The sequence below is a fragment of the Macaca thibetana genome, chromosome 5 (assembly GCF_024542745.1).
Source record: "Macaca thibetana thibetana isolate TM-01 chromosome 5, ASM2454274v1, whole genome shotgun sequence".
Classification (NCBI taxonomy): domain Eukaryota; kingdom Metazoa; phylum Chordata; class Mammalia; order Primates; family Cercopithecidae; genus Macaca; species Macaca thibetana.
Genome location: NC_065582.1, coordinates 14363906 through 14379764, shown reverse-complemented (window position 1 = coordinate 14379764; position 15859 = coordinate 14363906). Strand labels below are relative to the sequence as shown.

At 35.0% G+C, this 15859-nt stretch overlaps 1 protein-coding gene across 4 annotated transcripts in view; it reads right to left on the bottom strand.

Annotated features, from left to right (window-relative positions):
- Positions 1 to 15859, bottom strand: part of GPM6A (glycoprotein M6A) — a 368770-nt gene that overhangs the window by 12361 nt on the left and 340550 nt on the right. For all 4 annotated transcript variants that reach the window (XM_050791341.1, XM_050791342.1, XM_050791340.1 and 1 more), the window contains exon 4: positions 5178 to 5331. In XM_050791341.1, coding sequence (XP_050647298.1) covers positions 5178 to 5331 — 154 coding nt within the window. The remainder of the gene's footprint in view (positions 1 to 5177; positions 5332 to 15859) is intronic.

The window sequence follows — 15859 nt, the reverse complement described above, 5'->3', positions numbered from 1 at the left end:
ATTTACATTGCTAATTTTAAAAATGATAGAATACCAGCGTATCCTTTTGCAGATTCTAGAGACCACCCAACTCCCCTGGCTCTGGGGGGCTTTTCTTTATTTTCAAAGTCAACAACAATGGATCTTTTCATACCCTTCTTCTCTAGTCCATCTCCCTCTGAGTGACTCCTCTCCTTTGGCCCTATTTTTCATTTTTAAGGACGCTTCTGATTACATTGATGCCACCTGGGTAATTCAGGCTAGGTACTTTCTTAAAATCAGTTGATTTTTTAGTGGCGGAGGACAGATTTGAGACTGATCTCCCATCCACCTCGGCTGCAGCACCTGAAAAAGCCTTCCTCCCTGGCAATACTTTCTGTCTCAGTGACTGGCTTTCTGTGTGGCGAGTGCTGCGACCTCGATGGAATCCCTGCTTTCAGCAACAAAAATAGTGTGAGCAAATAAGTGAAATGAAATCCTACTGAGAAGTGCTCTACGGAAATACGATAAAAACAAGCTGCTCTCGCTAACATGTGTGGGCGTGCCAAGTAAGAGGTAGGATTGGCTAAAAGTCTAAAAGAAGCCCTACCTACTTTCTCTCCATGGCTTGCCCTTAAGTTTTATCAAATCTTCAGGTTGTAATGGAGGAAAGTTTCAAACCTTGCATCTAGATGATGTAATGAGGATCGATTTTAACATTTCCTCATATAAAATTATACGAATAAACATCTAATACATCCAATGAAATTGAATCACAGAATATATAATTGGAGGATAACAGAAATCATAATAAAAGCTTCAAAATAAAAGTAAAATTATTTCCTGATGAATTTTGAAATACAGAAAATCCTAATATGATATGCTGTCTACAAATTGTCCAACTATATCAAGTAATGTCTCTGCCTTCCATTAGAATTGTTTGAATTGCATAAATGTATTACATGCATGGGAATGAATAGTGAGATGCATACCTCCACTAAGCAGGTATAATGGCCATTATAGGCTGAGAGTTCCTATTACATAGTTTAAATACCTGGTCTCCTGTAAAATAAAAGATAGCATCTATATGCTAAGGAGACAACTTTGCAACAAGGGAAATTACTTTAAAGTATATTCTTATCTATGCAATTGTCTTTTTGATGAATATTAGTAAATTCTAAATTGATCCTAATACAATGTTTGAGGAATGGTTCTCTGATGCTTCTTGATAATAATGTGGTTGTATACATACATTCAGGAGTCTTACCAGGATATATAATTTAGAGGGCAAATAAATACTATACAGCAATAGATTTTATATAAAGAGTTAAACAGAATGTCTTAATAGCTCATGTAAAGGCTGCATGACATCTAAAAAGTGCCTCCTCTTTCTTCCAAATTCACAAAAGAAAAGGTACATTTGGATAAATCTTGATAAATATGTTGTAAACATTGGTAAGCTTCAAATAATAATTTTAACCACATATTTATGCTTTATGAAATATGGAAACAAATAATATAGCACATTCTTTTTTTAAAAACAAGACAATCAGAGATATGAACTAATGAGACTGAAATAAGATTTTTGACCTTGAGTTGATGTCATAATGGGATGAAACCTTTGGAACTTGGGGTAGGTTGAATGTATTTCACAGAAAGAAATGGATGTGTATCTTTGGTGGCCAGAGTAGGCAAAAAATAGGCTCCCATAGACTGCAGTAGGCAAAAAATAGGCTCCCACAGATGTTCACATCCTTAACTCTGGAACTGGTACCTGTGTTGGAGTAAGCTGTGAAGGGGAATTAAGCTTGCAGAATTGTCAGGGAGATGCAACTTTGCTGGCTTTTACAGAAAATGGATTGCCATCATGATCAAGTAAATGTAGGAGATCACGAAAACAATAAAGTGGTTTGGGAAAAAAATTGACCTTTGCTTTCAATATTGTATTTGTCTGCTATTGCTGCTGTAACAGATTGTCACAAATGTAGTGGCTTAAAGCAACACAAGTTCGTCTCTTACAGTTCTGGAAGACAAAGCTAAAAACCAAAGGGTCATCAGGGCTGCACTCCTCTGGAGGCTCTAGAAGCAGGAGCAGTTTCCTTTCCTATTCCAGCTTCTCCAGGCCACCCACATGCCTTGGCTCTTGGCCCCTTTTCTCCATCTTTAAAGCCAGCAACACTGCATCTTTCTGCCTTTTTTCTGTAGTCTATCTCTCTCTGACTGACTCTTCTCTTCTGACTCTCTCTTCCAGTTTGAAGGACCCTTGGGATTACACTGGGCCCATCTGGCTAATCCAGGATAATCTCCCCATTTTAAGATCAGTTGACTAGCAACCCTAATTCCCCATTGACAAGTCATCTCACATATATGTATGTTTTAGGAATCGGAATGTGTACATCTTTGAGGATCCTTTATTCTGTCTACTTAACAGACTAATGGTTTACTTAAGATTATAGTTGAAAAAAGCTCTTTTGCTAAAAATTGTATTTGAAAAGCTGTCGAGTCGAAAATAATTGTGCTAAGATTCAGGACACTCACCTTTCCATCCCAGCATGGCCTGCTGGGTAGCTATATCCCTGGAAAATAATTTCATTTCTTAGGGCTCCATTTCTTTTAGACCAGACAGCTGGACTGGTGATAAATGAAGTCCATTTATAAAATTCTATGATTCTAAGACATATTCTGTGCTTAATGTCATAAGGAATCCTATATGCTCAGTGGTATAAGTCTCAATACTTTCAGTGAAATTAGGTTCATTTGGGGATCACAAGCACTTGAATGCATTGAGAATTAATAAGTTTTTCTTTTTTTAAAGTTGAAAATATTAAGATGGTCCATTTATCTTTTACAAAGGATTACTCTTTCTGTCCTTTAGAAAACCAACTTGGGGAAATTTTAAATATTATTTTTCTAAAGTCTCCCAATATTTTTTCAGTTTAGAATCTGGTTTGATAATACCAAAGACCTTATAATCACCTACTTAACTATTAGCATTTATTACACTATAAGAAATGAAATGTTTCTAATCAGAACATGCTAATCTGTTGTGTATTTCTGAAAATATAAACAATCACATTCAAGAGAATCTGACCCTCATGTATTCCAGTGGTAACACTTTCTTAAGATAAACCGAAGCTCTGAGAGTAGGGTTAACAGATTTAACAGTGAAAACAATCTCAGTGTCGCTTAGTTAAACTTGAATTTCAGATAAAGAACAAATCATTTTAGTATAACTATATCCCATACAATATTGGGTACCATACTTGTAATTAAAATATAGCTTGTTTATCTGAAATTCAAATTTAACTGGGTGCCCTGTATTTTAACCTACCAACCCTATTTGAGAGGCTAATCACATGTTTTTCAAATTTAACTTTTAGGATCAGCAGAATAAAAGGAAGACGTTTAGGACAAGGGGCTGAAAGCAGAGTCATGGCTTTCTAAGCAGCTGTTCTGCAGTGTCCTCCAGCAGCATTTGCTGTGGGCTCCTTTTCTGATTTCTACAAGGGATTTGATTTTGAGAGTAAAACCTCCCCAATGTCTGTATTCCCTCTTGCCATAATGTCACCCATAGAACTTTTCCCCCTGTATGCATGTACATATGAGTATTATTATTACATGAGATTTTTGCCCTAAATAAAATTAACCAAAGAGGACTGCTCACTTATTTGGCACTCTTTGATTTTATCTGTATTTATTTATTTATTTATTTATTTATCTTGATATGGAGTCTCACTCTGTCGCCCAGTCTGGAGTGCAGTGGTACCATCTCAGCTAAATACAACCTCTGTCTCCTGGATTCAAGAAATTCTCCTGCCTCAGCCTCCTGAGTAGCTGGGACTACAGGCATGTGCCACCATGCCCGACTAATTTTTTTATTTTTAGTAGAGACAGGATTTCACTACATTGGCCGCACTGGTCTCAAACTCCTGACCTTAGGTGATGTGCCTGCCTTGGCCTCCCAAAGTGCTGGCATGAGCCACCACGCCCCACCTGATTTTATTATTATTAAATGCGAACTAGTGTAGTGTAGTGGATCACACTACGGGGGGACTTAAGGCTTCATCTGTTAGGATGGTAGGTAAGCCTGTTCTGAACACACAGCTAGTTGGCTACCCTATAATCTACTTACAGCATAACCGTAAAGCCACAAGCCCTTCACACCCCATCTAAGTGAAATGTTTCCTGCTTTTCTGAAGTATGAGGAAACCTCATTAGAGAAAAAAGCTCAGTGTCCCCAGGTGTTAGTAGGTTGGCTTTTAATGTCTGTTCAGATAAAAAATAATCCATTTGCAAATGTGGATTTGCATGTCTTTATAAATTCTGTAGCTCCCATCATGTTACACATGATAACATAGAATCTCAAATAGGCTAACTGAGATTATACTCTACTTTTCCACTTCCAGCTCAGTACTAAGTTTTAATATGAAAGAGAGTTGACTTATGAGCAAGAACACAGCCTCTGATTCAACCTGTGTTGCCCATGTTTGAATCCTAGCTCTGTCAGTTGCTAGCTGTATAACCTTGGACAAGTCACTGAACAACCCCACTGTGCCTCAGTTTTGTCATCTACAAAAGAAGAAAACAGTATTGCCTACCATATAGAGTCATGAGAAGTAAACAATGTGACACATGTGAAGAACTTAAAATAGGGTCTATATGTGGTAAACCTATATACATACGAGTATTATTTTTACATGGGATTTTAGCCCTAAATGAAAATAACCAAAGCAGACTGCTAATTTATTTAACGTTTTTTGTTTTTATCATTATTAAATGCTAACTAAGATGTTGTCCTCCCATTTCAGAAGACAATGAACCATGTCCTTCTTAGGTGATCTTTATTGTAGACTTGACATTTTGTGCAGTTTTTCATGGGAGGATGAAAGTAGAATGCAGATATCACATTGAGTTTGGAAAAGAGCAAAGGAATCAAGAAAAGGAAACCACACTTCTAACCTGTCAATACCAGGGAATGTGATCTGACATCCTGGTCAATATACATGTGTATATGTTGTGATATTAACATCCATTCACCCTTGACTTTCTACTTTAAATTTGAAAGGAATAGTCTTAGCAGGAATACTCTGATAAATTTATCTCTGTGGTAGAAGAGGTACTGATCATTCCAAAGGGATCTGTAATATTTTAGAGGCAGCTATGTAGGTAATACAATACTGGGCGGGGTTTTACAGTTAAGAGATCCAATATCCACCTACCAAACTGACGAAGGTCCAAGCAGAGATTTGCTCCCTCCACTAATGTGGTGTTCCGGCAGATGGTCCACAGATTGAAGTACATGTAAACTGGCAGTGAGGTGAAAGCCGTGACTCCCAGCCAGGCCAACATGAAAAGGTATGTCAGCATAATGAACTGCAAAAGAGAAAGAAATGGAGAGAGAAAATGTAATCTACCAAAAAGGAATAATTTTGTGTTTAATCTGCAAAGCTCAATTATAGGAAGTTTATAGGTACACAGTATATAAGTCAGTATCACAACACTGTTGATTTGCAGCACAGGAAGTTGAGAAATAGTGCGTATAATGGGTTAAGTGAATAAACCTGCTGGAAAATCATATCTTGGCAGAGGTTCTGATGTACAAAGAAAAAAATAATCTATCTGCATTACCATGCCTTTTCATCCATGTATTTAAACTTAAAATCGCACCACGGATTTTTTTTTTAACTTTAGAAAATATTCCTAGGTATTTAGAAAGTATTCACCTTGCAAAGGGAATTCGGAAGAATTAAAAGTCTGTCAATAAATTTATGTAGGACTAAACTGTCATCATGTCATGTCATAAATATTTAAGCTATTTAACCATGTTTACAATTAACAAATATGGTAATTCTTAAATCACATTAGTATATAATATTAGTGTGTACTCTTCTTTTAAAATTTTTTTATAAACTTAAGTCTGTTTTGTTTTATGCATGTTAACATATATTTTATATATATAGTATATACATACTTATGTATAGTAAAATATTATTTTAATTTTGAAAATAAAGTTTTTAAAATACATTTCAGAAACATTTTTAATATTTATAAAGTGCATAAAAGGAGTTCATGTATCATAGACAGAACTGAATAGAATACTTAGTTTAAACATGGATTTACATGAAGTTTTAGTTCACACATAGTATAAATGCTGAGTAAAAGGACATGTAGATAGATGTATGTATTAGTGGATGGATGATAGACATTAGATAGAAAACGGTCTGAAATATAGCCCCTGGATGCCAAAAGCTACATTTCTATAGATATTTGGTTCTTCTGAATTTCAGAAGCACACTTTGATCAAAGACTGGAATAGATTCACTAGTGCATTCTGGCTAAAGTTTTAACACCTCAAGCAGTCACATTTTCAAAATAGCAATACAGCATATAATAAATATACTGAATGAAGCTAGATACCTTATTCAACCCTATTCATCTCTTTTGTGATGAGTTATTAGCTAGATTTTACCTCATGATTTAGGTGAAATCTCAAACAAGTCAAACTTATTCTATAACCCTCTTAATATGTACTGAAATTAGCATTTTTGAAAAATAGTAAAATGGGAATCAATCCTGTGATAGAACTTATGCATCTATATTAAAGTTGTATAGTGATTAACATAGAGTTTATTGGGATTAAGGATAGCAAGAAATTTATATAAAACATATAAAGAGAGGCAGGAGATCAAACCTTTCCATTAAATAGCAGTTACTAAATGCCCCAGTACTTCAGAAACCCAGAGCATTCTTGAACACATGTTTTCTAATAATATTGTTTTATCTCATCTCAACTCTTACTTCCTTTTTGTCTCTACTATGAAATGCTAGTAGTGGGGGCCAACATCTGTCTTGACAACATCCTTAAGCTAAGATTTGGCAGATGTATTTAAACCTTATACATGTAAGATGAAACAAACCCTACCTTAAGAATATTAGCGAATAAAACTTGCTGAATGTTAATTTATTTAAATCACCTAAGGAAGGAGAGTAACTATCATTAAAAAGCTATTCTTTTTAAAAATAATATCAACATTTACATTCCTTTTAGAATTATTTTGGTCTCGCTGAACATATACTTATGAGGCTAACTATGCGTAAATATGCATAAAGATTTATGGCAGGATTTCAGCCATGTAAGGCAATAACACTTCCCCCTTATTTTACTGATTAAAGAATAAAATAACCCAGGTGGAAATATAGAGAATATTTGGTCTTAAGACACACTTGAGACACACATGAGCAAAAGGGTAAACATTTTGCTCATCTTCCCCAGAGTGAAAGGATACTATTAATATTTTTAAGTGGTCTTTATCCTTTCCTTCTGGAATGTGAAATGAAGTATATCAATAGATGAAGCTCACAGAATAGTGGAGGGGTCAGCTCAGAATTTCTCGCCTCTCAAAGGCTTCCCTGCCCTATCACAACATTGCTTAGGCACCCAGGCTAAGTGACAACAGTCACCTAAGCCTCTGAACATGGATAAGCATACTCCAAGCGGCAATACCCATTCACCTCTAACCCTAATAAACTATACGATATAATGCAGGTCATTTTCCATCTTTTGCCTTGGATTCTAATATGCAAGAAGTAGAAATCTGTCTCTCTATTAATTTAACAAGCACTGACATGCCAGTTACTGTGTTCCTAAACTGAATATCACATGCTTTTAGCAATAAAAGGGGTCTTCCGGCATACTCGTGAAAGGCGTAGGCTTTTCAGCTGGCTTGAGTGTAGTCTGCTCTTTATACTTCTGTTTCTGCCTCTGTAAAATGGAAGTAACTCTAAATTGGCTTCATATGTTTAAGTGAGCCTGCGATGAGATAATGCATGAAAAGCATTTAGCATTGAAACTTGTTACATAAGAAGCTCTGACAAAAATATTAGCTATTTTTATCATTGCAAATATCAATGCAATTACTACTATTGCTACATATATTGTGTACATACTATGGAATTATATAATTATATATAGTCTTATAGAATGAAGGAATTAGATTTCATTACATGTTTGGATAAATTAAAAGAATAAGTTCTTGAGTTTGGGAAAGTTATTCAAAATGAACTCTCTCTCAAGAAGGAAGGCTCCAGAAATTCTTGGAAACCATGCTGAAAGTGAAGAAATCCTCTTAAAAGAACACCTTTGGGGGAAAAATCTTTTCTATTAACATTTTCATTATTTGCAATTGTAAATCTCAAGGCTAATGTATAGTCTCTAGAACAATGAACATGATATGGCAGCCGGAAGCACATTGCTTTGGAGGACTAAAAGCAACTCTAAAATCCATGGAAGAGTAATCAGCATGCTTTTGGTTGCATCCTCTTTATCTTATTTTTCCTTTGTTCTACCCTGAGGGATCTTTCTAAAGCTTCTTTTGAAGATGCTGTTCAATGTAGAATGGGACTTATAACTCAATAGGTTTAGATTCAAAGTAGCTTGGAACACTTTGAAGTGTGTCGCTACTGCTACTTTACAAGGCGATAAAAGGTCTAACTGCTGAAACCACAGGACTGACTTACATCTTCTTTCTGCTCTGAGCTACGTTACAGCAAATTAACAAAGTTGGATGATATAAAGTAAATCAGTGTGGTGAGAAAATATTTTCATTACTATTAATGCATAAATTTTGTGCTAGAAAAATGCAAAAGTCTTTATTTTCTAACTTCGAATGTAAACTGATTATATTTCAGGGTGTAGCAGTTCACTAAAGTATTCACTGAAGTATTTAAAGAAGCTAAAATGTAATTTGATCTCTCCATTTTATGTTCTATTTCAGAATCTGATAATTACTAAAATTGAAGAATTATTCAAATTGATCATGCATAATCCTATGTAGAAAATCTTTTGCTGTAATAAAATATTGTATAATTATAAATTTATTTCTAATGTCACACTGTTAGTCATATAATGGATATATATTTTTTGTCATCTGAATGTTAAATAAATTAGTAAGCTGCTCTTACTTTTGTTAGAACAAACTCTGAGAATGTGAGAAATTTTTCTGATTCTGAAAACAATTTTTGTGTATGTGCACCTTTATTAATTTCTGCTTTTTGATTAAACACTTTCTGAAATTCATCTTCATAATATCTGTTTGGGAAACAGTGGAAAAATGAAAAAAGTGATAAAAGTACTACTGAACTTGAAATCAGATGACCTAGTCACTAGTTTGACATATCACTTAATCTCCCATAGTCACTTTTGTAATTTGTGAACTGGAAATTATGATACTTTTCTTATAGGGCTATGATGTAAACAAGGGGAAGATTCTATATAAAATCACTTAGCAGAAAACGTAAGCAGTAACTCAAAGAGAGGAGATAGTCTGATTTAATAAAAATGTATTACTTAGTACTTTCAAAAGGTAGGTATGGACATAAGGAAACTATTTCTGTCCCATTGGGTGTTTATTGCTTTGAGCAGACACTGAATTTTAATTTATAGTAATTCTAGGAAAGGAAGATAAGTTCTGTAGAAATTACATAAATAAAGTGGCCTCATTGGCTTTTCTTATTTTGGTCATTATCTAGGATCACTCACATATATTAAAATGCTGACTAATTCCTCCTGACTCATACACACACAAAAAAATTCAGTAAAGCTTCCTTAATTTGAATTAGTTAATTCATTGATCTTTGATAGTAAAACTGGTATAAAATGATAAAAATTGGGTGCTATATATTTAATTAATATCTGACATATTCCATTTTTAGTAGCATTTCATCAGAACATGCAAATGTGGCAAAACAAGCATCCTCCTACTATATTTCCTGCTTGATTTTTGTTTTTACTCAGTATAAATTTCTTGATATCCTACCACATGTTAGCATTGATTCAACAAAATTGTTATGAATTATTTCTTTGTCACTTGAAATTAAATAAAAACACATGTGATTATTGTTTTGATGTCAGTCTGGATATTCTAATCACTTTTAGAAATCTGGTAGAGAAATTGAAACAGAATTGCAAGAGGCAAGGTTTCATGTTCTTTAGAAAAACGCGACATATTATTGCTTCTTGATTATGTAGCCATTGAGATTGCAGTGTATTTAACATGAAAATGACTTGTAAAATATAATTGGTTTTTCATCTGAACTCCTATGAACTTAGACTTAATGTCTAAGAAAATCACTCCCTGTTGAGGTCGAGACTTTCTGTGGCAACTTCAGCAGATGTGCACCGGTAGAGGTAAAAATAACACCTTGGAAGTCAGCAGCATTGATGAAAAGAAGCCAGCTGACTCTGATTCCAAAAGTCTCTGAGTCTCTGAACTAACTGATGAAAACATATGCTACATATTGAATGGAATGTTATGATATAATGAAGAGTTTCAGATATAAGGCACATTTAAACTTTAGTGAAATGAATAAAATGGATGTTTTGATGTATCCAAAGCCTCTTTATAACCAACAATATTCTATCAGATTGAACTCAGGTCATTGTTTCTCATTTTTCAAGGCATAGGATATAAAAATAGTTTACTAAATCTTAGCTCAGAACCTTATATTTCACAGTAATATATTTTGGTAGTATTTTCTCATCTTGGAATGAATTTAAAGAGTAGCAATCCAATCATGTTTCCCACTTTAACAACAAAGGAAATACCTTTAAATTTTATCAAAGGCAGAAATGGCTCAGAGTTTAATAATCCTGTGATTTTAAACGAAGCTTCAATAGATAGACAATAGCTGAGGGAATGCAACTTCTAATAACGGTTTTTACCATGGCCAGACATTAGGATCATCTGGTTAATGTGAGAGAGAAAAAGAAGCTCAGGTCCTCTTATGCTAACTATATTTATATTTTTAAAATCACTGCAGGTGATTCTGATAGATATGCAGTGTTAATAACTCCTTCTATATTGGAATCAAAGGAGATCTCAGGAGTACATTTGTTGTAAAGACTTCTTTGCTCTTCAACTGCAGACACTGACAGGGTACTATTCCTATTGTTTAAAAAAACAATGAGATGATAAACCAGACACACCTACTAATGTCAAGGAAATAGCCAAAGGCATTAATGAATGGGGTAACTGGATATGAGCCAAATATCTAAATCAGAGTGTCTTGAATTTGTCACTACTGAACTTGAGGCCAGATCATTATTTGTTAAGGGGACTGTCCTGTACAATATAGGACACTTAACAATATCACTGGCCTCTAACCACTAGATGTCAGATATCGGTTGTGCAATCAAAATGTCTCAATTTCCCTGAGGGGAAAATAGCTCCTGTTTGAAAACTGCAACACTAAGGCAGGAAAACACCAAGTTAAAGGGAAGAAAATGAATACCAGAACATACTATCACTACAATTGCAAAGTGAAAAAGCATTACAATCAAGTAGGCTCTGGAAATTACACAGTGTATAGCTTAATGCAGAGAAAATTACTAAATTGTTATGTAAATTACTCAAAAATATGCAATGATCATGATCGTCATCGTCATCAGCAATACAGCCCAAAACTACCTATGCTCAAGTTGTGATCAAAAAATTATTTTAAATGATTTGTTATGCTTATAACTTTATTCAAAAATGCCCAAACTTGGAAGCAGCCAAAATGTCCTTCAGTAGATAAACAGATAAATAAACTCCAGCACATCTAGATAAAGGATGGAATATTAATCATCACTAAAACAAAATTAGCTATCAAGCTCTGAAAAGACTTAGAGGAATTTTAAATGCATATGACTAAGTGAAAAAAAGCAATCCGAAAAGGGCAGTCACTTTCTGTGTAATTTCAGCTCTATGACATTCTGGAAAAAGAAAAAGTTGGGAGACAGTAAAGAGTGCAGTGGTTGCCAAGTGTAGGGGGAATGAGAGGGATGAATAAGTGGAGCATAGAAGATTTGTAGAGCCATGAAACTATTCCGTATGAAAGTATCATGGTGGATACATGTCATTATACATTTGCCAAAACCCAAAGAATGTGCAACACCCAGAGGAAATCCTCGTCTAAGCTCTAGACTTTGGGCAATTGTGATGTGTCAACGTAGATACATCGATCGTAAATTTGCCATTAGGGTGGTGGTGAGGTGTTGATAATGGGAGTCTGTCCATTTGTTGGGGAGGGGGCTATGTAAGAAATCCCTGTACTTCCTTCTCAGTTTTGCTGTGAACCTAAAATGGTTCTAAAAAATAAAATCTATTTATATAACAAAAAATGATTTGAGGAATCTATTCATGAGCATATATGAAATGCTAATATTATAATCTAAGTGTTCACTGTGTGGTTTGGTTCATAAAAACCACCAGTGTCATTGTGAAATGATTAAATACTTCAATCTCATTTGGTAAAGATGATTTCATCAGAATAAAATGATCGGTGAAACTGTCTGGTTTCCTACACTGAACTACAGGGATAAAGCTACAGAGAATTTTCAGACAGTGAGTGTAAGGGCTGAAAAATGTTACCTTAGATATAGAGGAAGAAAATCTTAAATCCTGTCATATGAGGTAACTTGTTTTTGTTTTGTTTGTTTGTTTGTTTGTTTTTTGAGACAGCATCTCACTCTGTGGCCCAGGCTGGAGTGCAGTTGGCATGATCTCGGCTCACTGCAACCTCCACCTCCCGGGTTCAAGCAATTCTCTTGCCTCAGTCTCTCGAGTAGCTAGGAATACAGGTGCACGCCGTCACACCTGGCTAATTTTTTGTGTAGTAGAGACGGGGTTTCACCGTGTTGCCCAGGCTGGTCGCGAACTCCTGAGCTCAGGCAATCCGCCCACCTCGGCCTCCGAAAGTTCTGGGATTACAGGCGTAAGCCACTGCGCTCGGCCGAGATACCTTTTTTTAAAAAGTAAAATAAAACTATCAGCCCACCGAAATAACAAATACATTATTACTATGTATTGTTACTTTGCAGAAGGTAAAAGAGTATTAAAAGTACTCAATGTCCTTTTTTAAAAATAGTTAAGAGAAAAATAGCATAATCAAAACCAATTATTCTGCTCCATAAATTTATTTTTTAAATGGAGCAGGTTTACATAATGTCTAAAGCCACAAAATGATAGTCACGAAAACTGCTAGAAAGGCAAGCACACTCTTGGTAAGTTTATCACATCACATTGTCCAGAGTTTTTTTATTCCCAGTTAAAATTAATAGAAATCAGGGCATGAGCTCTTATGCTTTGGTGGGGAAATATATTCAACTTTTTGTCTGTTTTACTTACTGCTTATCTCTAATGCTCAAGATAGTGCCTGAGACACAGTAGACACTCAGCAAATATCTGTTGAATGAATGATGTTGTGAATGTTAGGCTTGTCTTGTGAGAAAATGTATCTTACCATGTGTTTATCCTTATGATTTATTGGGTTTTGATACATTAACCTGATAACTAAAAATAAAAATATGACAAATAAAAGGCAACTGTTCACAATAATACAGTATTGACAGTTAAATGTCGTTTTTAAACTGACAAATCTCAAGATTTTACAAGACGATGATTCCTCATTTGTTGGAAAAGATGAGGAAAAGTGAAAGATTTTGGGGGAGAGCAAAATTAAAAAGAAGTATATAGGCTGGGCATGGTGGCTCACACCTGTAATCCCAGCACTTTGGGAGGCTGAGGCGGGTGGATCACAAGGTTAGGAGTTCAGCCTGGCCAACATGGTGAAACCCCGTCTCCACTAAAAATAAAAAAATTAGCTGGGCATGTAATCCCAGCTACTCAGGAGGCTGAGGCAGGAGAATTGCTTGAACCCGGGAAGCAGAGGTTTCAGTGAGCCGAGATCGTACCGTTGCACTCCAGCCTGGGTGACAGAGCAAGATTCCGTCTCAAAAAAAAAAAAAGAAGTATATGGACATTAAAGTTGTCTACAACCAAGTATGGCCCTAGTGATAAACATATGAATTCAAGTGTTGAAAATTTTAATATATTATGTTAAAAAATAGAAATACTAGATATACTCTTGGCTTGTAAATATTTTCTTAGAAATATAATGCTGAATAAAGGAAATATGGTGCTAAAAACATTAACAAAAATATTGCTGGAAAAATCATACACTAACATAGTCACAATTTTTTTAAAACACAAAAATAAAGTGTTGCTATTACTTAATAAAACAGAGTAACCACAAGTGAGCTAAAACTACTCAAATTTCCCTGTTAACAAATTTCCCTTGCTTCTTCTTCCTCAAGTTAAAATTAACAAAAATTAGAATGAAGAAGCAAAATAATCAAGTAAATGAAACTGTCATTGAATGCATATGCTGATCTGATTTATGTGGAAGAAAAATTATAACTATGGCTGTAGTATCTCACTTAGGTTGACAGTGTGATACTTTTTACTAGCACCCCTGCAAGTAAGGTAATTCTGCCATTGATGAACAATTATTATGGACTTTTCTACCTTGGTTATTCTAACTTTCATTATTAAATATTTTGCTAAGTAACCAAAAAAACTGAGATATCAGATTTACAGGCAAACCCTACATACATTTAATTGTGCAACTAGTATATACTTAGTATATACATAATAAATTTATCTATAACTCTGATGAAAACACTAGAATATTATCTTTCTAAGTCAGATGGAGAATTTAAACAATGTTGACACATTGACTGTATCTCAATATCAAAGAAAAATATAATTTCATTAGAAGTGAGTGATAACCAGTGTGCATTCCTTGATGGGCGTTTAATTTCAGATGAAATGGTGAAACCCCATCTCTACTAAAAATACAAAAATTAGCCAGGTGTGGTGGCGGGGCTTCTGTAATTCCAGCTATTCAGGAGACTGAGGCAGGAGAATCACTTGAACCCAGGAGGTGCAGGTTGCAGTGAGATGAGATCACGCCATTGCACTCCAGCCTGGGTGACAGAGTGACACTTTGTCTCAAAAAAAAAAAAAAGAAAAGTCACTGAAAGTCAGCGAGGATGTTAGTTTTCATATTTAAACTTGAAAAGAAGCAATGAAGAAGGCCATGCTAAAATGTAATTATTGTTTTAAAGGTGTTTCCGTTGTTTGAAAGTGTATGATCCCTAAATCAGCATGTGCGTTGTTGCTCTTCAAATCACCTCCTCCACTGGGACCTTCAGAAAGTTGTGCAAGACAAGCAAAAGTCTTGGCAATAAATGTTGGTGCATCTCTTCATATCATTGTCCTGGGATGAAGTGAAATATGTTTCAGACCAGTGAGATTATGTCTGTTTTTCTACCAAATGGCAACATACAGGCTCTAATTTCTATGTGAAATTGTAGCATAAAAATAGCTCTTAAAATTGATCACATAAAGGAAATTATAAGCTTTATCACAATCCAGGAGAACACCACATATAGCATATGCATGTGTCAATCTGCTGAGAGATTATCATTGAATCAGAACTTCAAATATTTAAAAATGTTAAAAAAAATAAATGCTACTTGAATACTTTTTGGCACATTCAATAGAAATAAAACAGAACTATACAGACTGAAATGATAATTTTTGTAAAAAAATTACATCCAGATTTGTGATAGGAAAAATTTTAAAGAACCAGAGAAAGCAACTAAACAAAACAATGACGGGTATATTTAATATTATTATGATTGTCAAAGGAATGAGGCATACCAAAGAAAACATCTAAATATTTGCCACAGGGTGATTCTACCTCCCTGTATAATATACTCGGGGTTTCGAGGGAAGGAAATGATTACAGGAGCACACCCTCTTGCCTGTACACCAGCTCACACACATTTTCAACTAGTGCTTTGCTTTCTGTCTCACTTAAAACCGTATTTAGCTAGGCCGGGCTTGGTAGCTCATGCCTGTAATCCTGGCACTTTTGGAGGCTGAGGTGGGTGGATCACCTGAGGTCAGGAGTTCAAGACCAGCCTGGACAGCATGGTGAAACCCCATCTCTACTTAAAATACAAAAATTAGCTAGGCATGGTGGTGTGCGTCTGCAATCCCAGCTACTAGGGAGG